Source organism: Poeciliopsis prolifica, unplaced genomic scaffold (genome assembly GCF_027474105.1).
Source record: "Poeciliopsis prolifica strain line A6 unplaced genomic scaffold, Auburn_PproV2 SCAFFOLD058, whole genome shotgun sequence".
NCBI classification, from domain to species: Eukaryota; Metazoa; Chordata; class Actinopteri; order Cyprinodontiformes; family Poeciliidae; genus Poeciliopsis; species Poeciliopsis prolifica.
Genome location: NW_026562433.1, coordinates 3,241,296 through 3,268,691, shown reverse-complemented (window position 1 = coordinate 3,268,691; position 27,396 = coordinate 3,241,296). Strand labels below are relative to the sequence as shown.

At 42.1% G+C, this 27,396-nt stretch overlaps 3 protein-coding genes across 3 annotated transcripts; 2 read left to right on the top strand and 1 right to left on the bottom strand.

Moving 5' to 3' along the window:
* Positions 1–1,478: 1,478 nt before the first annotated feature.
* Positions 1,479–6,865, bottom strand: trip6 (thyroid hormone receptor interactor 6). Its single transcript, XM_055060233.1, is given in 12 exon segments — positions 1,479–1,633; positions 1,635–1,721; positions 2,114–2,234; positions 2,309–2,487; positions 2,577–2,746; positions 2,866–2,962; positions 3,665–4,080; positions 4,083–4,239; positions 4,328–4,441; positions 5,430–5,530; positions 6,656–6,667; positions 6,670–6,865. Coding segments are annotated over 12 exon segments (1,686 nt in total). The 5' UTR covers positions 6,857–6,865; the 3' UTR covers positions 1,479–1,588.
* A 6,475-nt stretch (positions 6,866–13,340) lies between these two features.
* bcl6b (BCL6B transcription repressor) lies at positions 13,341–19,625 on the top strand. Its single transcript, XM_055060231.1, is given in 15 exon segments — positions 13,341–13,812; positions 14,781–14,858; positions 14,937–15,151; positions 15,435–15,686; positions 16,312–16,391; positions 16,394–16,445; positions 16,609–16,801; positions 16,889–17,079; positions 17,160–17,266; positions 17,350–17,493; positions 17,608–17,685; positions 17,688–17,737; positions 18,637–18,703; positions 18,706–18,773; positions 18,893–19,625. Coding segments are annotated over 13 exon segments (1,623 nt in total). The 5' UTR covers positions 13,341–13,812; positions 14,781–14,858; positions 14,937–14,951; the 3' UTR covers positions 19,034–19,625.
* Positions 19,626–22,071: 2,446 nt separating this feature from the next.
* On the top strand, positions 22,072–26,878 carry slc16a13 (solute carrier family 16 member 13). Its single transcript, XM_055060306.1, is given in 10 exon segments — positions 22,072–22,318; positions 22,761–22,904; positions 23,087–23,212; positions 23,215–23,318; positions 23,320–23,343; positions 23,938–24,019; positions 24,022–24,076; positions 24,078–24,337; positions 24,340–24,465; positions 25,523–26,878. Coding segments are annotated over 10 exon segments (1,404 nt in total). The 5' UTR covers positions 22,072–22,074; the 3' UTR covers positions 25,762–26,878.
* The last annotated feature ends 518 nt before the right edge of the window (positions 26,879–27,396 follow it).

Sequence of the window (27,396 nt, the reverse complement as noted above, 5' to 3'; positions counted from 1 at the left end):
CAAAGCACAATTAATACTGTCGCTGCCAAGTAGTGCAAGGATAAACACAACCTCACCAGCGTCTCGTCCTGGAATAAAGTCTTTTTGAGGGAGAAATAAGCTCTCGATTAACTTTTATGTCAATCCTAAAAAAAAGAAAAGAAATACACTTCAACCCCTATAAATTGGGTATAATTTTAACATTTCTGTAGAAATAGTTTTAGGCGAGCAGGTTTTGCTCTTAATGGCACATCGTTGAACTCTTGAGGCTAAACAGAAGTGACCTTTGCCCTGTTTCCTTTGGAAGACAGAAGCATTTGTCATTGCACCTCCATTTCTAATGTAACAGGCAAAAGCATCAACAAAACAACGTCAAACACCCAAAAAAAACAAAAAAAAAAGCTTAATGTCTTTTCTTAACCCTCCTCTTGTCTTCGGGTCATTTTGACCCGAAGACAAGAGGAGGTTGTTCTTATTTTTTTCGTCAAGTTCACATTTGAATTGCTGCAGCAGAAAATTCCATCTGAGTTGTGAACACTGTAGGTCTGATTCAGGACTGTTAGATTTCAAGTTTCTGTATGCAGTTGCAATTAAAAAAATGTTTTATAAGGGCTTGTCCTCGGGTCATGTCAACCCGAGGGCAACAGGAGGGGGGGGAAATTTGAAAAGATATCAGTTTTACGGAGATCAATGATGCCATCCCTACTGTTTGCCTGTCCAGCTGTGATTTCCTTAGTCTTCCGGTCAGTCTGACCTGAGGCCTGGGTTTGGTTATTTTTATTTCTTTTGTAAAGTTCACATTTGGATTGCTTGAGCCTAAACTTCCCCTGAGTTGTGCACACCATAGTTCTGATGCAGGACTGTTAGATTAAAGTTTCTGTATGCAGCTGCAATTGAAAAACATATTTTTTAAGGGCTTGTCCTCGGTCGACATAAGCCGAGGACAACAGGAGGGTTAAAAACATTCGAGATCACTTTAGGAGCTAAATGACACGATTCTGCGAGGGCAAACAATCCGACCTGGAGCGTTTTAGGGTTCTGTAGAAGCTTGAGGAGTGAAAACTGGTTGTTTTTAAACTGCACATTCGTCTCGTCTACATTTCTTGTACTATGAGGTTAATTACTTCACAGCAAAATTCACCTGCTCTAAAGGCTACAAACCAAACCAGTGCGATATGTACAATCACAGTATTACGTTGTACTCTGTGCTTTTAAACTGTGAGGCATCTCAGTACTTTGATTGTGTTTTTTTTGTTGTATTTTTTACAAAAATGTAGGGTTTTTTTCTGATTATCATAATTTGTGCGACTCCCATGAGATGATATTATGCTAAAACTGAGATATAATTTGTACCGAAATGAACAAAAAAAGGGAGAGTGGAGCCCAAGCTGCCTGCAGGTCAGGCCACCGTCGTACTAGTCAACGACGCACCGAGAGCGACAAAAACGGTGCGATTTCACTGCAATACCGACTGTCGGTAACAACAAAGAAAAGACGGGGAGGAGGGAGGGGGAAGAAATGTTAACGATGTCTGAACGCTGCGCGGACGCGTTTGTGCCGTTCTCAACGCGCTGACCGGGTCTGGGTGCGTCACAGAGGAAGAGCGCCGTTAGCAGTCGGTGGAGATTTTGGCCGAGAGGTCCTGGATGCGTCGGGGCGCTGCAGCTCTTACACAGGATGTGTCCATCCAGCGGGTAGCAGCCTCGACCGTCGCCTTCAGACGACAGCAGGAGGCCGCATTCCTGAGGGACACGCACATTTGAGTCACTTCAAGACAACACCGAGTTAAATCATTAGTTGGTATAAATGTGCAATCAATTTGGGCTTTTTAATGACACTCTGACGCTTTTTGTTGGTTTTAAACACAAGAAACTGATTCACGTGTTAGGATTTATTGTAGATTTTCTCTAATCCACATCAGGCTGAAATCATACAAGCTCAAATATGTTAACATTATGAGATTCAGACGTTGTTATAAGCCTTTTGAAAATCAGTTTTTTCATTGATTAGCAAAAATCCAGAGTAAATTTCAACTTGCGTTCACTTAATTTTGAGAACCGTTTTATTTATTGCATTATAATTCCCTCCTGAAACAAAGAATAATTCACATAAACTCACTCAACAGCTCGCTCACCTCACAAACGTAGCAGTGAACATGGAAGCTGCGTTCCAGAGCTACGATCCTGACCGTCTCCTCCCGGCCCGGTTCGGGCATGATGGGCTCGCCGCAAACAGAGCAGCGAGGGGCGTACTTCCTGTCAGAGAAACGCGATTCAAAACGTCAGAACCACGCCATTGGCAGAGCGAGGCGCGTGGCGCCGCGGCGTACCTGTGGAAGTCATCTGTGCAGTGTATCTGAGACGTGGCGTCCACCGTGAACGGCACGCCGTCCAGGCAGCAGTTACAGACCACGCAGGTGAAGCAGCGAGGGTGGTAGGCCTTCCCCATGGCCCGCAGGATCCGGTCCAGAATGGGCTTCGAGCATTTAGAGCAGCGCTCCAACGTGCTCTTGAAACAAAACCAGTCGGAAGGATTAGATCAGCTAAAACACAACAAACCTCCTGGTCGGTCGGATCTCGTCTGGTTCCCTCACTTACGATGTAACATTTCTCACAGTAGCTCTTCTTGTCCAGGGCGTAGAACGGCTGGCCTCGCAGCCGGGCGTGGCAGGTGATGCATGTGAAGCACTCCACGTGGAACACCTGCTCCATGGCGATGCAGCCGCTGCCGTCACCCACCACGTTGTCCCCGCAGCGGGCGCAGCGACCTGAGAGCAAAACCAGCAACTTAAAGCTTTAACAAAAGCATCCAAAAAAGAAAAAATAAAAAAATAAAAAAAAAAATAAAAATACCACGACAGAGAAAATAAAACTAAATGTGTGGCACCAAAATAGTCCTCTGCAGGCGGGTGGTTCATATCGTAAACCAGCTTCTTGGTGATCCGGTCCAGTTCCTCCTCAGGCCTCGATGGTGCTGCCCCCTGCTGGAGGAAAGAGGAAACAAAAAGTTCTTTGCTTGTTTTTCACATCGAAATTTCAGTTTTTTACAACCTCAAATTTCAATTCAATTAAAAACAAAGGAAAGTTAAATGTTATAAGCCATTAATTAAAATTAATGTTAAAAAATTAAAGTTATTGTACATGGTGGAGTCTGTCAGCAGGAAAGCTCTCCTGTCACAGTTTGTACTGCAGCAAATTTGAAGAAGCCTCTGACTGAAGATGTTCTGTTTTTCAATGAAGAGATGATCAGGGTTGTCCATAATATTTTTTGATTTTCAGTAAAATCTTTCTTTGCATCATCATCATCATCATCTCCAGAGGTCCCCCAGTCGTCACAACTAAACGGGACAGGATTTATGGATTTGCTGGATAAATCTCAACCTTTAAAGGACTTTTTAGTGCAAAACATCTCGCTAAAATTTCACAAATTGATAAGCAGATCAACTCTTAAATTCCTTCTGATTTATAAGCAATAAAATTGGGTATTTCATAGGCTTTTTGGGCACATATGGACAAACTGAAATCAGATTAGGATAAAAATCTACATCACTCAGCTTCTTGAAACCTGAGCATCATCATCCTACCGTAAATAAAAATCTGGAGGGTTTTCTCTAGAGTTACCTAGAGAGGAACTAGACGACTCCCCAAGCCGTGAGGCGGTGACCAAAGCGTGTCGATGCGTTTACCTTGCTGGACTGATAGGAAGGCGTCTGTGCTGTCTGGGTCTTCTCTATCCCTCTCTTCGACAGAGGAACCTGGTTAACTCTTCCTCCGGACCCCGGGTTGTGGCCCTTGTAGCCCACCTCAGAGTGCAGTTCCTGGACCTGCGAGGCCGGGTGCGGCGGGTACCAGCCCTGTTGGCCCGTCTGGGTCTGGGCCGGGGGCCGCGGCGACACGTGCTGACGGGGAGGGGGCGGGGTGTAGGCCTGCTCCGCCTGCCGCCCCGTCTGCGAGTAGGTGACGGGCTGCGCCGTCTTGACCTGGACGCTGAAGCGGGGCCCGGTAGGGGTAGAGGCGGTGGTGTAGGACGCCGGGACGGGCTGCGGATACGGCTTCGGGGCGGAAGTGGAGTAGAAGTCCTGCTGGTGGGAGTACTGGGGGCCGCGTGCTCGCCGGGATACGGAGGGGCCGGGTGAAACGGACTCTGGGGGTGAGAGTTGTAGCCCATGGACGGCCGACCCTGAGTGGAGGCTGCGCTCTGGTGCGCAGACTTGTAGTGATCCCCTGAGATGTATTTGTTGTAAGGCACGTTGTCATAGAGCTGAGAGGAGGCACATGTCACGGTTAGTTTTACTCAAAATAAGGAGAACTCTCTTATTGCAGAGATTCAGTGTTAGTCGTTTCAGTACTTGGTTGCTGGCGTCCTGCGGATGGTTGTCCAGATCGGCCAGCATACTGGTGAGGGAGTCGATGTCGGCATCAATCTTGGAGTGGTAGGTGGCGGGTTTTTCAGAGCCACGGTGCTGAACGAAACCAAAACAATCAATGACACTTTAGTTCGTAAATTCAGTGATAATTTCAATATTTGACTCTTCAGGGGACGACAAGTCTGTAATCAGAACTGTGACAATAATGATAATAATAATAATAATAATAATGGAGGAACTGATTTCCTGTCTAAGAAAGAAATTCAAATAATTGACTTGTCGTTTCCTGAAACTTCTCAATATTCACAAAAACAACTAAATTTACAATTTGTGCCCACAACTTCTTTACTTGTAAATTCTTTCCCTACAACCGTCAAATTGACATTTTTGTTTTTCCAACTAAAACAAAAGTTCAAATGAGGAAATTACTTCCTGCATTTGCATTAAAGTCGATACATTTCTTTGGAACATTAAATGTCGTGATGACATCATTCCTCATGAAGGTTATTAGATGTAGAAATGACTGGCTCTCACTGTGAAGATGTGTTAACCAAATTAATATTTTACTTCGGTATCATCATCTCAAACTGAAAATAGAAAAATGTAACTGAGTACATAATCATAATGAAAAAAAAAATGTATTACTATTTTTGATTAATGAATTTGTGTGAAAATTAATGGCACTGTGCAATACAACCAACATTTGCCAAAAGGACAGCACTTCGCCTTCCTTCAAATTTCACAGGTTTTATAAATGATTTATGCCTAAAGACTGATATGGGCACGAAGAACATTGTTTCTTTAATTTTGTTCAATTTCTTTTTTTTTTTTTTTTTTTGCTGAAAGAGCAATCAATGTTCAGATTTCTGGCAGAGTTCAGAGCATTTGTTCAGTTTTCATATTTTAAATATTTTGGTGTTTTGAAGAAATCATGATGCCATGCATTCTGACGAGGCCTTCAGGGTCTTCGGAGGAGAAATAGAAACAAAAATCAAACCAAAATTGAGGGTTGGATGATTTTACTTCACCAGGGGTCAAACAAATGTGACGCCAGCCAAAGCTGTCGAGCAGAAACTTCACCCACCATCATGTCATAGCCGTCCATGTGAGAGCTCCAGCCTCGATCGTCTTTGGGGCCGTGAGGGGGAGAGTAGTAGTGATCACCAGAGTGATGAACGGGCCCACCTGGCAACAACGACAATAAAACTGATATAATCAGGCCTATATGCCGTTATGAACACTTAAATCAGTAGTTTAATATCTTCTTTAATTTCTACTGAAAAATGTGTTTCAGAGTAAACTGACACTTATGTTGAAGGTTTGGAGTTCAAAATAAAAAGTTTGTGCCAAAATCCAACAGTTATGCAGTTATTTTGTTAAATGTTAAAGAAGGAAAAGAGCATCACTGACAGCTTATACTTCTTCAGTTTTTCCTGAGGTTAAAACACTGAGATCAGAATGAGTAATTTAGTTTTGAGAAGCAAAGCTGTGAAAACTAACAAAATTGAAGCCTCGTCTTCCGCTGTGTTTCTCCCAGAAAGCGATTTCAACACAGAGAAAAAGGAGCCGTGACTCAAACTAAAACATCCACCGGTTTAAAGCAGAGTTTAATTGTTCAACGGTGAAAACGTTTACAGAAGATAAAGAATTCACAGAGAGCACTTTACTCATCTGCCCAAACGACATTCTTTGTTAAAAACTTCCTCTTGTCATCACTGCTAATGATTACTAAACAAAGTCAGTGTTAGTCACGTTGCTGCGATGAGCATGTCTAGACTTTTCTTAGAAACTCTAAGACAGAATGGTCTAGTCAAAGTCGAAGTCAACTGGGAATCTATAACAAGGCTTGAAAACCGAAGTGCACAGATGTTCCCCATCCTTGAACTATTTTCCAAAGAAGAACGGGCAAACATTTCCATCTGCAGACCTGAAAACTGGTGGAGTCGAATTCTGCAGCCGTAACGGCAGAGAAGAGTTGACTTTTGGGAGGTTTGGAAACAAACACCGAACATTTCTTTTGGTATGAAATGTTTAAAAGCAGAATTTCCATTGACTTCACAGTTACACTGCTTCATGTTGGTTTGCCACATGATGTGTAACAAAATGTGGAAGATTTCAAGGGAAACTTCACAACAATTTTACTGATTTTTTTTTCCTAGAACAAAGACTTTTAATACAGAATCTGCATAAACTACAACAGAAGGTGGATGAATAAACTCAACCTTCAGGACAGGAAGTAAAGGGTTGAAATGCTGATTTTGTTCTCCGTATATCAGAAATCTCTTATGTTGTAAACTGCATCGTTCTCACCTGTGGGTCCATCGCCATGTACCTGTTGGTCATCCCCGCTCCTCCGTTCTGGTCATAGGGAGCGTATTTTGGCCTGAAGTCGGCCACGCCCTTCTTGTTGACGGTTTGGTAGATCGGAGGTCCTGCAGAGTGGGACATCTGGGGGACGGATCGCTCTGGGCTGTCCAGAGTCCTCGGCGGCAGCCAGGTGGGACCAGACATGGCAGGATTCTGCGATCAGAAAAACCACACGTTTCATTTTTCTCACTTTAATTTTAATATATATATATATAAAAAACATGGCTCTTGTTTCTTTATGTAACTGGTAACCAATGGAAACTGCAGGATGCTCCAGAGTTTGTTTCCTATGGTAACAGGAGGCTCGCAGGCTGAACAATGGACTTTGAAAAGAAGAGGAGGAAAAAAGAAATGAGTTTAATGCTTTTGTTTGCACCTCGAGCCACAAAAAAGAAAAAAAAAATCATACAAACGCACAGGAACGCCAGCAGGTGTTAATCCACAATAGTTATTGTGTTTGGGTGTTTACACACAGGTGTCGCGCGTTTCCACCTGAAGCCGAGACAAATCGAGACAAGCGGCTCCATAGTGATATTTATCTGTGTCCGTGCGAACACCTGGCTCTAAACAATGCGTCGTGTGGGATAAACATCAACGGCGAAAGCCGACAGCTGAGCTGCACCTGAAGGCTTTCGGGATATGATGATGATTATGTAAGTAAGAAGTCGGGCCAATTGGAAAAACAACGAGCACGCAGCGCTGTCTGTAATAAAACGTCACCAAACAGAAACGATCAAACGAGACTTGAGGAACAACAAACTTTACTGATCATGAGTTCTTTTAATCCCAGTTTATATATAAACTAAATGAAAATAAGTGGGGAACAGAGGCGCCTACTGTGAGCAGCTCTTCTGAACAGTGAAAGAAACACTCATCTCGGGTTTCCATGCCTGCAGAGTTTAACCGCTTGCTTTGAGGAAAGTCAAAGAGACATTTATCTCAGTTTTCAGCTTCCTTCGTTCTGACGGGTTGCTGATCGTGGTTTTCGTACTCAAACATGTAGCGCCACCTGTCTGTGTCTGTGTAAGTACGCTGGTGCTCAGACTCAAGTTTCTACGTAGATTCAAGTCAAAATTATACACTTTTCCAGGTTTAAATTAACCCAGTTTTTCAACAAACGGACAGAAGGATGATGAAAGAGCACATACACAAGCCAAACTGAACAGATAGAAAAATGGGCAGACGAATGGACGAATGGATGGAGACACAGGTGGAGAAATGGAAAGACAAACAAAGACATGGATAGAAATCTAATGAAAGACTCCTAGTTTAGAGGTTGAAGTGAAAACCACTGAGAAAATCACATCTAAACAAGAAACTGTTTTGTGCTCTTAAAACTATCTAATTTATCCAGATTCAAACACAAGCGAAATTAAACAGATGTAAAGTCGGCGTGGAGACAGTAACAACCCACTCACACTGATTGCATGTGGACCGTGTCACCAACCATGTGGCTAAGAGGATTAAAACGATAGCTCCAAATAACAAAATGTACTTTCTTTGTTGTTTTAGACGTCCTGTCTGTGTGGCTGTTTTGTCGGGCATTTAAACCCTGCAGGGTCAGCATTCATCAAACTGTGTCTGTATGGAAGGAGGGGGGAGGGAGGGTCCACCAAACCCACTTTTTCTTTTTTTAATTATTTATTGCCTGTCTGAATCTGGATGAGCGCAGACGCCCAAATCCGAGGAAAATTAATCCCTGCAATTTCATCCCATCACAGCTGTAGTTGTTGTTTATATGTGACAGGCACTGCAAAGCTTAGAGGTCAAAAGAAAAAGTTAGACAAGCATCAAGCAACAAAACAATAACCAGCATACTTTAAAAAAAAATACAATAAATCTGCTCTAGTGCTGGCATATGTGTATATAACATAAATATGGTCCAAAATGTAAAAGTTTCAAATATAAATTGCAATTTTTTTGTTTTGTTTTATTAAACTTTTTAATGTTTCTATAAGAAAATGGCTTTTAATTTGAAAGCAAACATTTGGATTTTATATTTTCATGTGCCTATAAAAACAGAACATTAATCTTACAACAACAACAACAAAAAAACAAGTGTAAAAAAATATAAACAACAAACGGAACTGAATGTGGAATTTCGTATATAAATAAAAGCAAAGCTTTTCCTACCTTTTTATGTCAGCTCTACTGTCCTCTTTGTCTTGGTCTCATCTACACAAACAGAACAAAATCAAATCGGTAAACCGAGTCAAACATTAGCAAACTGTGATGGGGAACCACTCTCTATCCGAGCTGAGTTAACGGTGACTTTAGCAGAAACTGAAGAACCTTTGACTTTAAATCCCGTCCTGAATCGTTACATGCCTCTCATTACTGAAAAACTTACCGCGGATGACATCATTTAACCCACAATGCAGGGAAAGCGGCGGTAATTGACTGTAATAGCGGCTCCGTTGACGAGTTTCCCACCGTGTTATGAAGTCGAGCGGAGATCGTGCCTTTGCCCCCCCCCCCGGGCTAACTTTCAACACGACCGAACAGGAAACAATGCGGCGACCCACACCCGCCGCCCCGAAACCAGACACACTAACGCGGCCTACACCTCCGTTCAAACCTCCACAGGTTAGTGAAAGTTATCCGGGAAATCCTCAGTGTTTGCTGAAGCTTTGTTAACCTACTTTGTCAGGGATCCGAAGGCCTTTAGCAGCAGCAGCAGCAGCTACTGGCTGCGTTCCTTTGAGTGACGTAGCTGACGACAGCAGCGTTTCAAAATAAAAGCACACAGTTAGACGATACGTTATCGTGATATACATTTTACACGATGTTACAATGTGACAAGATATATTAATATAACACTACGCATTATAGGTTAAAATGTGATATTCTTAGCATAATTACCTAAGTCCCATTTTAAAAAATAGGACTTGGGCAATTATGCAATTAGACTAAGGGCATATGCCATATGGTATAACATGATAGACAAATTTAATAAGTGATTTATGATATAATGCAAAATTATACAATAGGTGACATTAGGATATGATGTGATATCATACATTAACTTATGAAATTATGTGACAAAATAGATTAAATTACAACCTGAAACAACAATTATCCATAAAGTTACAAAATGACATGATATGATTTGACTTAATGCAACATCACAGAGTATCTTAGAATTTTATTATAATTTGGAATGCAGCTTGATACATTAACAAAAATATGATATAATACTATGTGACATCGGATAGGTTAGAAAAGCATGAAAGGTAGACACTAGGCAATTTGAGAGAATTTAATATGGTAATATAGAGTAAAATTACTTTACTTTTTCATGTTGATGATCAGGTTACGTAAGATATATTTTATTTGTATTCTCTCTTTTTTTTGGGTCTTGTGGCTGCAAAAACATCATCACTTCACTGCTGTGTTTAAAGTTTGAGGTGTGTGGGCTGATAATATGGCTCAGTTTTCTCTAAACACGGTGCTATGCACTAGTTGCCATCTGTTGTCACCTTTCCAAAAAAAATTGCTCCAAAGGGAATGGGGTTCATTAAGGTACAAGTCAGCTGTGCTGCCATATTTTTCATAGATCATCCTCCCTTGTGATTCTTCCAAAAACGTGTCCATCATCTTGTCTTGCAATCAGCTTTGTGGATTTGATTTGCTGAGACCCGAAGAGTCTGACACAGTTTATTTTAGAGAATTGCACAGTCTGGATTTGCTGGATTGAACTGGTCACATCTGTGTATCATTAAAGTGCCTTTGATAAGCAGGCTTCCCTCCGAAATTCTGCAGAAGCAGCTAGGGTGTACTTAGTTTTCCACACGGCTCATTTTGTGGCTGAAAAGTCTTCATTGAATCCCCCTGTGGGTTTTACATTCAGGGTTTAGTGAAGAAGACTCCCATGATCCGTAATCGTACAATAAATCATCATTTGGAAACAGTTGCGACATAGGAAAGTTGGTCCTAATTTACTTTCTACCCCGGCCTCCACAGTGAATTTCACATGAAGGTCAAGAGAGGCTTTAAAATTTTGCGCATGATCAGATTTGGGTCAACTGTCTCTTACCCACTACTACTCCCACCCTATTTCCCTTCTTCTTCCTCTTCCTCTTCCCACAGCACCCAACATGAACTTGAACTGCTTTACCACAGTAACATCTTTCAATGGCATCATTTATTCATATATTCTCTCTCTATGTTGAGTTTCCATCAAAGAAAAGACAAACACAATGGCTTACCGTGGGATCTCCCTTCTTCCTCTTGCTCCTCTGCTGTTTGCCCTTATATGTCCAACCAGGAAGAGGCGGTTTACCCAGATCTGTGTTATTGTCAACCTCTTGGCACAGACATGGACTTTTGAAGTCACAGCATGGCCTCAGTCCATACGTTATCAGATGGATAAAAGTTCTTTCCAGGCAAACCAGGAAACCACAGAATGGCGGGAAGCCTTACATGTAAAATACAGACAGGTGGTACAGCCTCTTCATGTTGATTTTAAATAACATAATCTCTTCATTTCATCACAAACAAGACCAGTCGGCCGCCGAAGGGCACTCACAGATGGGCTTAGATGCAGGAAGTCACAGAGAGTGTTGCCCGGTTCTGCCAACGGCGTAGACTCAACGGCTTCCGGCCATTGGTGAACCCGTTTAGTAATGTTCTCACTTTTCCTCAACCGCCCCCCTCATCCGTTCTTCTCACAATGCCTGGAAGTAGCAGAGACCTACATCTCCCACTCTGTTTTCTTAATCGTTGTTTTCCTTTATGGTTTCTTCCTCTGTTTTTTTTTCTTTTTTTGCGTTTTAACAAGCTCACAATTGATGAAACCTTCCATCCAAACACATTAAAGCACAAGGACACTCTCGTCTTACTCTACATCCCATGCAAACAATATGCTTCCGATTCTAATTTTCAAAGGAGCAGAAATCATGTTGAGCAATGTTTAATTAAAACTTTGAAGTCTCAAAATTAGGGTTAGATTTACCTGCTGTGATAAATTTCCTTGAAGTTATTTTTTTCAGTATGAAAACAATTGTCAGTAATTTACTGTATTGCGTGTCGCATGTATAAGTATTCAGCTCCCTTTAATCTGATGACCCCAAATATCAGTGCAACCAATTACACTTTGTGCAATTTAAGTATAAATGCAACTGTTGTGTAAAGGTCTGAAAGGTTGGTTGGAGAGCATTAAAAAAGCAGCAGCATTCAAACAATGGAAGAAAGCAAACAGTGTAGAGACAAAGTCATGGAAAGTTTCAACCATTATTATGCATAATTTGTATCAGAATGACCCAGTCAAAGCCCATATCCAATTAACAATCTACATCAAAACTGAAAATTTATGTCTGCAGATATTTTTATCTGATTTGACTGCACCTGAGCTACATTACAAAGAAAAATGACCTCCAAAAAATTAAGTCTTGCAGATGTAAATACAACTAAAGAAGGTTCCACAAAGAAGAGAAAGGCTAAATACAGATCTCTGACACACTTTTCAGATTTCTGTTTTTATAAAATGTTGGACATTATTCATCTTTTTCCTTCCAGTTTGTGTACAATGCAAACTGGACCTAACAACCTACAAAATGTAAGGTTGTGGTTGTGACATGACAGGATGTGGAAAAGTTAAAGAGGTAAAAATACCTTTGTCTGTGACTTATGATCTGTCTAATTTTGGTTAAATCACCCTCACTATAGATTGTACGATCAACATTTACCATTGATGATATTTTTTCACATAGTCACTTGTTCAACACATTTAAAAGGAAACATCTTAGTTCAAAGTTCACTTTTTCTGCGACTCTATTCGGCGCTCAGAGTGATACCTCATTGATATGATGCTGAGTTACCTTTCCGTTGTTTTTCAGCTATTTGTGACCTCTTGGCCTTTGTCCCCTCGCTCCATGACTACCTGCCCTCTCCATCAGTGTCTCCCTCTTGCTTTATGTCACTGACGGATGTCCTGCACCGGCGTTTTCATCCCTGTCTCTGTGCAGTCTCGCAGGATATATTCAGAGCTCTGTGTGTATGGGTCTGTGTGTGTGTGTGTGTTGGGGAGTTCCTGCACATCTGTCGGCTGCATTTCTCTCACTTTGGGTGGGGAAAGGTTGTTTTTCAGCACTTGCAGGAGAACGTGTCTCCCATCTAGAAAGATCAAGTTTGTCCTGCTTCCTTCCTCTTCTGGTCCTCATAAACACTTCTCCTCCTGGGCAGCAGGCCAGAGGCTTCCGCTCAGCGTCCGGAGTGGTTATTACCTCCGCAAGAGAAACAAAATGATCAATACCGCTTGTTGATTTTTTTCCCCCATTAAAGCACAATTTCTTAAATGTGTATTCAATTCTGAGTGAAAATACATTGTAATTTAAAGTTAGCTCAGTGCTAAAGTGATCAAACTTTTAGTTGCATTCATCGAATCTGAGTCTTGGTCACTAATCTCTTAATTAAGTCCAACTAAATTTACTCAAAATGAGCAAAAATCAGCTGCTCTTCAGACCTTTTTACCGCACAGGCTCAGTAGGAGCGGTTGTGCGTTAATAGATCTGACGACCTTGCATTGATCAAGGGTAAAATCTCAATGATTAAAGAATAGCTGGTTTATCAAACAATAAGATGGAGTTCCAGCTTCCTCTCCTGCAGTTTCCTCTCTCTTGGACGGGACTGAAGTGTCGGAAAGCGTTGGTGGGGAATGTTCCCCAGTTCTAGCCCTGGACATCCAGGCACGTACTGCTTCTCCCCAAGGGGTTCCAGTATATATTTTTTCAGCGTGGCACACAAACACCCCGAGCTTTCCTGCCATTACTCCTCACCGAGCCATGGGGGTTTAGAAAAACTAGTAGGCCACTAAAAATACTCAGGGGCCCGGAGCCTGCAGCCATCGTTTTTTTTCTCCTCCTGCCTCTCTTCCACAGTGCGCGTGGGCTATTGAGGAAATAGGAAACAAGGGACTCTGGTTGTAAGGGAGTTTCCTGCAAGACGTTATAAAGGGCTGGGCCTGCAGTTGAGCCGGTGTCACAGTGTTGGTGTGAAGGTGAAGGCCAGCTCCTCGTCCCTCTGGCTGCTGACTGAACACAGACTCAGGGGGGGTCTGAAGGCAAAGCGGCGCGCAGTGTTTCTCGTCCCTGCTGGTCGGGGTAAGTCCTGAGACCACTTCTGTTTTGTTTCCCATTTTGACTGTCTTATTGTTGTCTGGTTGCAAAGGATTTTATTGTGTTGGGTGTTTTAACTGAAGGGATACAACAATCAATCAACTCAGGACTAAAAATAACCAATTTGTCTACTTGATAGTCAGGTCAAATGATGAAAAATACCCTTCGCTTTTATCACCTACTTATTAGATTTATGAAAACAAAGAATTTTAATTCGCTAAGCACAGCGATCAATAGCGTATATACTTGGTTGAGTTTGATTAAAAGCAGATGAAAGTGAAGGACATTCGCTCTGCACAGAGATAATCTTGTAATTACACGTAGTTTCTTATTTTCAGGTGTTGTATTGATTGTAAATATAACAAAGTGAAACCAGGGCTGGAAATCATTTATATTGTATTTCCACAAAACTGGAAATAAAGCACAAAACCTCAGCAGCACAAAAGTAGTTTCAGAGATCTGGCAAAAGTAATGTTTAATATTTACTGGAAGCAAAACAGGGGCTCTGATCACATAGTTGCAGATATCAGTGAGAATGTGACTTTAATACAAAAGAAAACAAATGAATTAAGTAAAACAAAATTAATTGAACGTGACTAAAAGAAAGAAGACAAAAGTAAATTATAAAAGTGAGAAAGTGAATTCAAATCATTCAACTCGTGAGAGGATTCTTCTATTTTTTGTTCAGTCCAAAGCTTCTACCTCTATGAGAAAATATGCAGAGCATTTTATTTCTCTTTTATATATTATCAACATTGGAAAAGAGTCATTTTTGCCTCTTTTTAATCTAAAAGAAAATCTCAAATTGGCATGTTCTAGGAAAGGACTCATCACCTCCAGTTTTGTTTTTTTCCCCCTAAAAGTACCTCCAGATTTTTCTTTAAATATCCTCAGAACCTAAAATCATACGGATATAAAGACAAAATTTTGTGTTTTTGTTTGTTGTCATGCAGGTACGAGTAGGGAGCTGGTCTCACCTAACGGATGTGTCTGGGACACTCCAGTTTATTTATTATATCAGTTAAAACCAGGTATGTCATTCTGAAGCTCCACGCGTCCAAACAGGCGCCATTCCAGGACACTCACAACGCTTTTCTGATTTTCCACAGATCCAGACGTGTCCGATGGAAGTGTTGGGGGTCTACAGGGCGGACAGAGGGCAGACCGTGCGGGCTGAGGGATATGTGAAGGAGTTCACTCGCCACTCCAGCGACGTGCTGCTGAACCTGAACGAGCTCCGGCACAGGGGCATCCTGACTGACACCACCCTGGTGGTCGGCAGCGTCCAGCTGCAGGCGCACTGTGCCGTGCTTGTGGCCTGTAGGTTAGTGCAAAGGTCAAGATGCTGCATGAAGCACCGTGTTTGCTCTAGGAGGCAACGAGGCTGGGGCGTGGCCGACTCCATCAGAGCTGCCAATCAATTTGTTCATATTGTACTTAGATTCACGTTTTGTCCACTCCATATCAGTAGATGACAGAAATGCTCCTTTTGTTGTTTTAAAGCCTCTAATTTTTTTTTTTTTGGTCCGCTATCTAAGACTGCTGCACATTTTGGTGAAATTGCAATTTTTAATCTCATTTCAATCCTCCTCGCTGTGTCTGTGTAGTGGGTTCTTCTACTCCCTATATTCCCACCGGGTGATGCTCCAGGGCCGTGGTGGCGGCAGCAGGGAGCCGCTCGGGACCGTGTCTCTCCCCAGCAGCCTGGACCCGTCCTGCGTCTCCCTGCTGCTCGACTTCATGTACACCTCCCGCCTGCCCCTGACACCGAGCATCGTCTCGGGCGTGCTGGCCGTGGCCGCCTATCTGCAGATGGACCATGTGGCGGACACATGCAGGGACTTCATGCAGCTGCACTGGTGAGGGCCTGCAAATCTGCTGCCTCTGCCAGATATTCTCAAATGGGCAGATTCGTGTATAATCAACTTTTTTAAACTTTACATGATGTTATTCCGTAATCCAAAAAATGCAAGGAGGGTTGTTTTGACGCTTTCATGCGTGTTTGAGAAATTATTTAATCCCCCACGGCATTCAACTGTGCGAAATGTCTGGGCGGAGCTCCAGTTTCCTCTGAGCTGCAGTTTCCAAACTTCTGAGCTTCCGCCACACAGCGATTCCCCCAGTTCCTTCAGACTAGCCAGCAGCAACTAGCAGACAGCTATTGGAAATATGCATCTGCTGAGCAAATTATTTTAGTTACTTCTCAAAGCAATGCTGGTAAAAACGTTGTTAAAGGGTTAATAGAGAAGCAATGTTGTTATGACTTCCTCAAGACGGATATTCAGAAAAAACAGGAGTTGTTAAAAAGACAGATCCCCAATTTCAAGGTGCTAAATCAGGAACCAACATTTATTTTAAGTCATATTTGATATGTTTAGGATATTACAGCTATCAAATGGTGCCATGTGCTTGAAAAACACATAATACTGCCCCTTTAAGCATGTGCTGTGAATCTGCTTCATGTTTTTGACGTTTCTTTTCCAGCACAGAGAACGTGAGTGCTAGACACCCGCGGATGGAGCTGGACTCCAGTGTCTCTGTAGCCTCTGCGTCCCCTAAAGGGGGTTACTGCCCGGTCCAGGACCCCAGCAGTCCCTCCCAGCAGCTGCAGACAGAAGGTTAGTCTTCAAATGACAAAAACGGATTACTCAGAAAACGGAGGAAATTGTTATTTTTGTTCCATTTGCACATTGCCAGAAGTACAGCTGCTGCTGCAGCTTGTGGGCCTTTGTCTGTCGGCAGGTTGGGCTCATTACAGAACTTCCTTTGTTTTTCCTGCAGGTTCCCTGTTGTTGCAGAAGGCTTTCTCAAGCCAGGGGTTTTCCCACCCTGCCAGCCTGGGTCAGACGAGGTGAAAGAACATCCTGACTCATCTGTCCTGGACGCCCGGACTTTATCCCCAAACAGCCCAGACCGATCCAGCTGTCATCCAAACTCTCCTGCCGAGTCTAGCACTTGCAGCAAAAACCCAGAGGTACGTTCCCCCCAACCCCCTCAAAAAAATGGTGGCTGTTATTAAACAGAAAACTGAAAGAAATAGACTAATTTTACAATTTCTTAGATTGAAACCAAAGCCGCACCAGACCCAAAAGCCTGCAACTGGAAGAAGTACAAGTACATTATCCTGAACCCTCTCTGCACTGCTGCTGCTGCGGTGAAAGTAGAGGACTCAGAGGAGGTTCAGTGTCAGAATTTGGCTCTCAAAGCTCCAACAGAGGCGTGGTCTGGAGAAGTGCCTGGTCAGATTGATAGGTAAACCTGACAAATGCGAGAAATATGAAGATAAAGAAAGAAAAAAGGCGATTATGGTAAATATTGAATTTTTCCCTCAGACAGGGGCAGGCCTCCTGCTACGAGGGTTCTGGCCGAGCCCCTCCCCTCGGGCCGCCTCCCTCTCTGGATCTCCCAAAAGGGTCTGCCTCCCACAAGAAGGAGCCAGGTAGGCCCAAACAAACAGGTCGTTGAGAAAAAACAATGATCTGGTGTCTAAAGCAGTTTTTGTTTTCTTATTTGCTCTTCCAGGCTCACCTGGCACCATTATCCCTAAACTTCTTCCATCTGATCCGGAAGCTGCCCAACTCGGCGAACCTCCAATCAAATGCGAGAATCGCTACCTGCCCTTCGCTTACTCTGGCTCTCTTCAGGGAACCAAATCTGTCTGCTCAGGTGAAACTTTCAACACATATTTCTGTTTCTTTTTATTGCTGATTTTGAATTTTTTTTAATATTTTGGTTGAGAAAAAAACAAGCGTGTAACAGGAGTGAATTTTGTTCTGGCAGGAGACAAGCCGTATCGCTGTAACGTGTGCGGAGCTCAGTTTAACCGACCAGCCAACCTGAAAACTCACACCCGCATTCACTCGGAGAGAAACCATACCGCTGCGACACCTGTGGAGCTCGATTTGTTCAGGTCAGGAAAGATCGGGCATTAAAACAACTGATGAACCTCACATTCTACAGGAGTTAGCCATGATGGGTCAACACTGACTTCTAATCTCTGCTTTCTTATAAATATCTTAATATTTTAGATGAGCTTTGAAAAGTTACACTTGTTCTTAAAAGCCTACACCTAGTTTAACCTGGTTAATCTGGGTGTGGCAGCACTAACACATATGAGTTTTAACTTCCAAAAAATATCAACACAGCATTGCAATGCTTAGAATGTATTTACTTACGAAAAATATAACCTCATGCCAAAAATTGTTCCATGCAACAGCCATCCATCTGGTTTCCCTTACTGCAACCCCTGGTAAAGATGCACAAAAGCCTCTTTTATTGTCTTGTATCAGTTTCACAACATCAAATTAAAAATCCAATTTAATCTTTTAATCTGAGCATATTTACTGACTTGCAACATAATCCGCTTGAACAACAGATTTTAGGAAATCTAAAATCTGTTGATTTTAGGAAATGTTTGTTCAAGAGTTTTCAGTTAGTAGTCCACGACTTCCTGTTTTATTGGGGTTTGAATAGGATGTGACAGAGGGGCCCATTTCTCTTAGCCAATCTTCAGAATCTTCAAAAACAAGAAAACATGCAATTCAAGTGAGGAACAAGTATTGATTTTCATTAGACAGCAAAAAAAGCTTCAAGAAAACAACTACTGATTCCACTGTATACTTTAAGAGTCTGCATATTTCTTTTTTTTAGTTAAGTATTTAAAAATAACATTGATGTCTTTTTTTTTTTTTTTTTTTTTTTTAGCTTTTTGCTTAAACAAACAAGTATGTGAAATGTGACAGCGAAAAAAAAATGTTTTCTTGGAATGTGTCGGGTCTCAACCTTTCCTTTGCTCTGTCCTGGTGTTAGGTTGCCCACCTCCGGGCCCACGTCCTGATCCACACTGGTGAGAAACCCTACCCCTGTCACACCTGTGGACCCGCTTTCGCCACCTGCAGACGCTCAAGAGCCATTTGCGCATCCACACTGGAGAGAAACCTTACTCCGTATGTAACAGAAACAACTTCCAAACCCTCCCACCTGCACAAAATTAAATCCAGCCAACCCGGATTGATAACCCTGTCCGACCTTTAATCTGTGGGGTGCTTGTGTTTCCGCGTTGCAGTGTGAGAAGTGCGACCTTCACTTCCGACACAAGAGCCAGCTGCGCCTGCACCTACGGCAGAAACACGGAGCCATCACCAACACCAAGATCCGCTACAAGGTGCTGACCGAGCCCTTCCAGCCTCTTCTGCAGGCCTGCTGAGGAGCGCCGATCGCTGCATACCGGATCACATCGGTTGTAACTAAATCTGTCAGAAAACGATTCGCCTGATTCTTAATTGACTTACGAAGAACTGAAAGTTAGATCTTGGCCTTAAAATTACTGCAAATGTTATTTTCACGACATTTCAGCCATCTTTATCAAACAACGTCTGGACCATGTGTGAATGTGCGTGGATGTTGATAAAGGAAGAGGGAATGAAAAGGACCAAAGTAAAGTGTTGATGAAGGTTGTGAGGAGATGTAAAGATAGGAAGAGAGAGAGAAGAAGGTGTGTTGATAAAATTTGTAGAAAGATCTTGGATGTGGACAGAAGGAAAAAAGAAACACATGTGCATCTCGTCTGAATGTAGAGAAGCATTTCATGAGTTGTTTTCATAAATATGTATTTAACTTGACGGCCTGGGCCTCTATATTGTTTTTTTTAAGCATCTATAAGAAATAATTTATAATCTTGGGAGTTCAAACCAAACTAAAGGGATCAGTTCTCTTGTACTGAATAAAGACTAGAATAAACTCAAATGATGGTATTTAAATGAAATGTTTTGAAGCCATTTAAATTCGTATGAGTTCATTTGCAGGACAAATTTGAAATAATAATTTTTCTATCATTTCAAAGTCTTTTGTGGTTTTTTTTACTGTCCATACTTCAATTTTTGCATGGAGAAACCACATTCTTTCTTTATACGTAGCTTTTCTCTGGGTACTCCGACTTCCTCACACGTTTAACAAAAAGGATTGTTAGGTTAAGCGGCCTCTCTGAATTGATCTTATGCATGAGAGTGTGTGTGTCTTTGTGTCGTCTTTTTTATCCTAATCCAAATCCATCCACCACCAATTCTTTAGGCCGTGTTCCGTGTTTTTCTCGCGGTGGAAACAATGAAGCAGAGGGCACCTGTTTCCTCCAGAGTCACAGCTCTTTCGAGCTGCGCGCGAGACTCAAACACGTGCGGGGGCTTCCTGAAGGTGATGGGGTGTCTGTGAACTCTCCCACCCTCTGTCATCCCCGCTTCCTGCTCCCTGATGAACCAAGGCTTATTGTCTGAGCTCTGTGGACAAATACTGGAAGTTTGACGGGACTTTCCAGGCTTCATTTATACTCCCACCCTGTTTTCTTTACCTAATATTATCATTTAAAGTAAAATTCACCTCCAAGTCAACTTTATTTTGCTTATAAACTGTCTAAATAGGTTATTTAGGGTTCTATCTGTGGCTCGGTCAAACGATTCTTAGGCTATTTAACATTTCTATTGGAATCCCAAACAAAGAACTGATGACATTGCAACCACAGTCCAGTGGACTGGAGATGGAGGACTGTCTGTAGGTGACATGTGAACAATATGGATATTTATTCAACATTTTGTACAAGAAAATCAGCAGAAGTGAGAAGGACAAAACTTGGAGCAAAATTGTTGATGCAAAACATTATTTTGTGCCAGTATGGACGTGATGCTGTGAGTTTAGTAATATTTTCACAGTTGCAGTCTTGACTGGTCTTGAAATAAAATCCAGAGTCGAATGTTGAACTCGAATATGTGTAAAGTGGTGATCATGTTTTGTGTCTTGATTTGACTTTTAGTTTCAGCTAACAGATCAACTTTATTTTTCAAAAAAGTTAATTTATTGAGTAATTTATTACATTTTTGTTATTTGCTTTTTTTTTAAATTTTAAACCCAATATGGCCACACACACTATAAATCAATGGTTGTAGGATTCTTTCTGAATGTGATTAAAGCTTGATTGTAATTGAGCAGAGCGGCTCAAGTCATTTCTGATTTCCAGACCTGGAGGCTGCTTCCCTCTAGTGTCAATCATGGAAACTAAACCAAGAGCAAAAACTAAAGAAAATCTCATCTGGACAATCCAATCGGTGGATTACAAGGTTGTTATAAGAAAAAAAATAATAAACCCAACATTTTAAACAACTACACACCTTGACCATATTTAATTCTATTTGAAATCAACAGGAGATGTGGGATGCTTGCATTTCTCAGAGTCCCTGTTGGTGGTTCTCTGCGCAGACTCAGCAGCTGGAGCGAACCCAGTTAATGCTTTCACTTTTCTGGTTTGAACCGGGACACTGTGGACCATGAGGAGCCGTGGAGCGGACGGACACACCGGGTGAGTAGTTGAGTCGAGTCACAGACACCTCGGATAAGTTTTTACAGCAGGCGGTTGGCGGTTGGTGTCCTGACTGTCCACTCCGGCCGGGCACATGACACGAAGCTATTAGTTCCCCCCCTTCATCCCCACTTTTGGCGCCGAGGTTATACGGTTATAACGGCGGAAAAAGTCAAAAGTACTTTCGTTTAATCTGTAACTGTGTTGAAACACGCTTCAGGCTATATGTTTTGTTTTTATAACTAGTGGCAACAGCAGCAGGGGGTCGCATGTTGTTACGTCACGTCCATTTACGAGAGAGGTGAGTATGGCAGGACGATTTAGGATACAATCAAACTTTAACTTTATGTTTACATTTAGATCTTACCTGTGGCAAAGAAGTCTCTCTAAAGAAATATTGAGAATGGTTGAAAAAGTAGTTACAAAATAGTTTTAACTCCAGTAGACAGAGATCTTGGCATCTTCTTTTAGTAAATCCAGGAAAATGTACCTTTCTGATGATTGGCTTTATTTATTAGTTGTCATGTATTTTATTTTATTATCTTTTTTACAGAGAGATGTGTAATTAGACATTTTGGTGACACTGCAATTACTTATTGCAATAGCTTATTGCTTGTGCACACCAGTTCACCATCTGTAATCAATAACCAACATGTGAGGAGCTTCTCGTGTCCTCTGACCTACATCAGGTCAATGAAGGCCAACTTGTTAAGCAGCTTAGTCCTACATACTCCACACAGGAGAGTTTATTGCCCCATTGGAGGTTAATCATTACCACTTTGACAACCGCAGCAAAGATCTGTGTCTTTTTCCGCACTTTTGCTTCTCCAGTCTGACAGGTCCACTTCTAACAGCCCTCTTTTATTTATTTTATATTTATATACACATAAATATGTATTTATATGTGTATAGATAACATGAGCAACAGAAAGCGGAAATCACAGAGCCAGGGAGATGGAGCAGAGGGCCCAGACGGAGGCTGGGGCTGGGTGCTGGTCGTGGCGATGTTCGTCAGTACCAGCCTGGTGTTTGGACTGATGCGCAGTTTGGGGATCTTCTTTGTGGAGTTTGTCCAGTTCTTTGAGGAGAGCGCTCAGGCCATCTCCTGGATCTCATCTATCGGCTTGGCAGCGCAGCAGTTCTTCAGTGAGTCTAATGTTGAACCCTACCTTATTATCTTTAAATAATTAAAGAATACTGTAATAATCTCTGTCAGAAGACACTCAATTTCCTTAAAATACTAAGAAAAACCCTAAAATATGTTGTGATCTGTTATATAATACCTTACTACTTGGTAAATTAGTAATGTATCTATTGTGCAAAAAGTACAGTTCTAGAACAAACATGTATTCTAGAAAACATATTTAGGTGTTCTAAATATGTGAGCACATATTATCTATCATACTACATACTATCCATTATACACTCTATCATGTCATACTGTGACATGATAGAGTCGCAGTATTTCACTGCGACTCTATCATGTCTTTTCTGAAATGAGTCAACTCTTGATTTTCTCAAATCCAAGGAAAACATCCTGTGTTTGATTTGTTTAGTAAGGATTAATTTGTGGTGTTTTCTTTTGCAGGCCCGCTCGGTGCAGCTCTATGTAATGCATATAATACCAGACTGGTTGTGATGACAGGAGGTTTTTTTTCCGGACTCGGACTTATCCTTGCCTCACAGGCCACATGCCTGGTTCACCTGTACCTTACTATGGGAGTAATCACAGGTGAGCTTAGTTTTGCGTTAGCTTTTCAAACCACTGTACTCGGGTGTCAATGGCCAGTTTTTTTTTTTTTTTTTTTTTTACTTATTTCTGCAGAATAAATGAATTAATCCGTTTACATGTGTTTTTTTAGGTTAGATGAAAAAGTACAGTTCTATTTCTTCATTTAGCCTTTTGTCCTCCAGGTTTGGGTTGGGGGCTGGTCTTCACCCCCATGGTGGCCACAGTCATGGCTAACTTCACTCGTAGACGAGCGCTGGCTGTGGGACTGGGTTTCTCTAGCATCGGCCTTTCTTCCTTTGCTTTTAACCCGCTTTCCAGCTGCTAGTGGAGACGTATGCCTGGCGCGGAGCCCTGCTCATCCTGGGGGGCCTCAGCCTCAACATTATGGCCTGCGGAGCCCTTATCCGACCACAGTTTTCGCTCTAAAGCCTCAACAAAGGTAGGAAATGTTTTCCGGTTTTTGATACCTATAAAATTTTGTTAGTAAATAAAAATATTACAGCAAGTTTTCCCTTTGTGCTCATAAGCACAAAAGGAACAGCAATATGTAGGGTTGTGTTTAAAGGTTAAGTAGGGCTGGACGATATGGCTGACAAAAACTCACAATATAAGGATTTTATATCAGTCGATATTGATAATTATGAATTAGTTTCTTGTTTTAAATATCTGAAATGAAGCCAAACTGGCGCCGTGAGCGTTCCTGTTTCATCCACAGTTTCCATTCAGAGTCGTTGGTTTTTATTTTTAAGCAGATAGAAGACATGTTGGTGAAACCTGAAACTGCTGCTGCACAAGTTATTCAACAAGTTGTTGCTAGGTAACCGAAGAGTGAGTGAGTTGTTGCTAGGTAACCAAAGAGTGAGTGAGTTCGTGTCACCAAACCAGCTTCGCTGGCCTTGACAAGTGGAACCAGAACCGCACATGCTGTGCGGTTCTGGTTCACACATAGATTTATTGTCCGAAGGTTTGCATTAATTGAAGAACTGCGTAAAAATGGAGAATTCTGTCAGTGATTAGTTATTTTTCTCTGCAGGTGGACTCACAGAGCAGATCATCACGGCCTGACCTCCTGCAGAGAGTCTCCTCCTACCTGGAGGTGTCATTGCTTTGCGAGAGGCCTATCTCACCTACACCTTAGGTGTAACGCTTTTTAACTTCGGCTACTTTGTGCCATTTCCACCTGGTGGCCCACAGCCGCCAGGTGGGCTTCTCCGAGTACCGGGCGGCATTCATCGTGTCAGCTGCAGGCGTCACAGACATTTTTGGCCGAATTGCGTCAGGCTGGTTCTCGGACTTGGGGCGCTTTCGGGCGCTGCATCTGCTGACCTTGTGGACTTCTTTGGCGGGAGTCTTCATCATGCTGCTGCCCGTCAGCTCCTTGACGGGCTCCTATGCTGTAATGATTGTGATCAGCCTTCTCTACGGTTTCTGCTCCGCGCTTTGACCTCCATGGTGTTTGCTGTGATGCCGATGATCATGGGCGTGGAGCGCATGATGGGAGGCCTTGGGCTATTACAGCTGATCGAGAGCTGTGCAGGGCTGCTGGGTACTCCCCTGTCAGGTAAGAGTTCACCAATTCATTACAACAATTAACACCAACTGTCATCGCAAGCCACCGAGCAAGACAGACAGGTCCACAGACAGCCAGAGCATAACGATCTCATTAATTTCTATCGGAAAGAAAGCAAAGACAGTACAGAAAGTGTGTGGCAGTCAATGCCAGTGGTTACAGATACATGTAAACACAGCAACAGGTCATTTAATGTCTGACCATAAAGGAGACACAGCTAAAACCAAATTAATGGCACAGAGCTAAACATCAGCTGAGTTTCTATTAACTTCAGAACTGCGCAAATTGAAATCACAAAAATAAATTTGCTTACTGGAAACTGGCCAGTTTCGAAAAAACTAACATTTTTTACTAATTCAAAGTTTTGGTAACACTTCATTTGAAGGGGTGTGCATAAGAACCGTCGTAAATGTGACATAACACCCGACATGAAGATAAAGGAGTCTTCACAACTGCTTACGACTGTTTTCACAAAGCGTCAACACTTAAATAATGACACTTTCAGTGTAAAGTTGATAATTTTAATGTATTTCTAATGAAAGTGCATTAGAAGTGTCATTATTTACTGAGTGCAAAGTTGACACCCCCGTCAACTAAAGTGTTATCAAAGTTTTTTGCACTAGGATGATGCGTTTTTTTTTTTGTTGTTGTTGCATCGAAGCACTTTCTCCAAGTCACCCGAGTCACGTGATCAACAGTTATTAAGTAGCTAATTTTTGATGTTTTAACTATTCTTTATGAAAGCATCTTGTGTAATCTGTTTTCACGACGCAGGATGAGACGGCACAGTTCAAAGGTTCATGCTCAACTTGCTGACTCTGTTTCACTTTCACTTATAGTTGTGATAATATAAGGTATCATGGCTCTGAATCCCAAAACAAGTCAATATTAGTGATGATATGCGTATATATAAGCATGTACTCTTGACTTTTAGAGAGAGTTCTCAAATTGGAGCTTTTGTTTTGAAATTCATTGAAGCATTATGTTGATTAACCACTCCACCCTGGGACAGATAAGCTCTGATGGACTCCATTGTGTTGTGCTGCAGGTTGGCTCAGAGACGTGACAGGAAACTACACGGCCTCCTTTGTGGTCGCCGGCTCTTTTGTGCTCCTCGGTAGTTTGACCATAACCACGCTGCCTCACTACTTCTCCTGTGTGGAGCCTCCATCTCCTCAGAGACCCGTCGTCGTTGACAAGAGCGAGACTTTGAATTTAGAGCTAGGACAGAAGGACGGCTGCTCGTCTGAACTCAACTATCAACCCGTGGAACCAAAAGAAAGGTGATCTTATCGGGGAACGTCTTTTGTTTGCAAAAGGTGAGATGGGTGTTAATAATACACCTCACAGGATTAGACCCAAAGCAATGCACAATTAACGTGCATCTTTACCATACTTGACAAAGAAATTAAGAAGCAAGAAAACAGTTCTGCGAACAACTATTGTTGGGGCAATAAGTGCTGACACACATTTCGTTTCTGAGTCTATCAGCAGGAAATTATACAAAAGATGTCGGTAGCAACCCTCGAAATCCCCATATGCAAAGAAATCGACTGAAGTTAGCACATAAATGGTTCACTGGTGTTTTCCTCCACACAATCTGTCTTTAAAACCTAAAGTTTTGGTTGAGCCTTGCTTCTTGAATTGATTTCAAGTTAAACGTTTGACTGAGCCACGCTTACAGCTCAGGTGGCGTCTCTGAGACCGACTGAGAGTTTCCTTGGTTGTGTGTTTCTGATCATTGCCTTGCATTTAAAGCCACACTTGGTTCATCACTTCAGATTACCATCGGGAAGTTTTTGGTTCAGTCATTTGAGCTTACAAATGCTAAAAAGACAGGTCCCTTAACATGACGATGATAAGTCTTGACAAACTTCTTTGCTTTTACACGTCGTCAGATGCGTCTTGCGGGACACCTTGGTCATAGGACATGTCTTCATAGCCTACCATGTTGCAATGTCAGGTACGAGGGTGGCTTTCTAAAAGTTGACTGAAGTTGTCAACTGGTTTCTTGGTTTTGTCTTTTGCGTCTCCTTTTCTTCAGCCCATCTACATACTCCCTGTGTCATTCTGCTGTATCTCACAGAACCAGATTTTTGTTTTGATTTTTAAGTATGAGTGAATTACAGCGGTGCATGGTTCAACATTTTGAACAGATGGACGGTTATTACCAACAGTTCTCATCAGTTTCATGGCGTTACCCTCCTAATCGATATACTTACTAAGAACAAACCACTGACATGTTCAACAGACTCAGCTCTGTAAGTCTGAGTGAGCTGCATATTTGAATTTTGCATTGTCATGATTTATCCTTGGGTTATTAAACCTGGTTTGCCTGATAATTACTAACACAAATTCAGCCTGTAATAAAGGCTGGATTACAACTCTGTGGGGATTATCTACATCTGTAGGGTTTCTAAAAACGTCACAAATCCAAATTGTGAGTGTTTAGGAGTGTTTCATTATAGATTTGATTTAAAGCCGAATTGGTTGTTAAAGACAACGTCAATGAAAAGGTCTCAATCATATCCGTATTTTGAGTTGTAATGCCTCTTTAAGACAGAATCTCAGGTTCTAAATGACTTTTTGTGAAGATTGGAAGTAGTTTCTTGAACCTGGAATGGGGTGCAGTTTTCCACTTTGATGACTCCACATTATTACCAAGTCATGCGAATGAATGTCAGTTCTGCTCACTGTTAGCGACTCGGTGTTTCGTCAGAAGTTTCTCTGCAGGAGCACAAGATTATTTTCTCATCTGCTCTTCTCAATGACCTGTTCATCTTGTTGCACGTGCTCTTTGAACCTCTGTAAACCATAAACCAAGAACGCCTTTGTAGCACCAAATATGTTTGGCCTTGGGAACAGCTGGGTGAACATCTGGGGTCACCATGAACTGCTGCTTACTGGCAGGGTTGCTGCAAT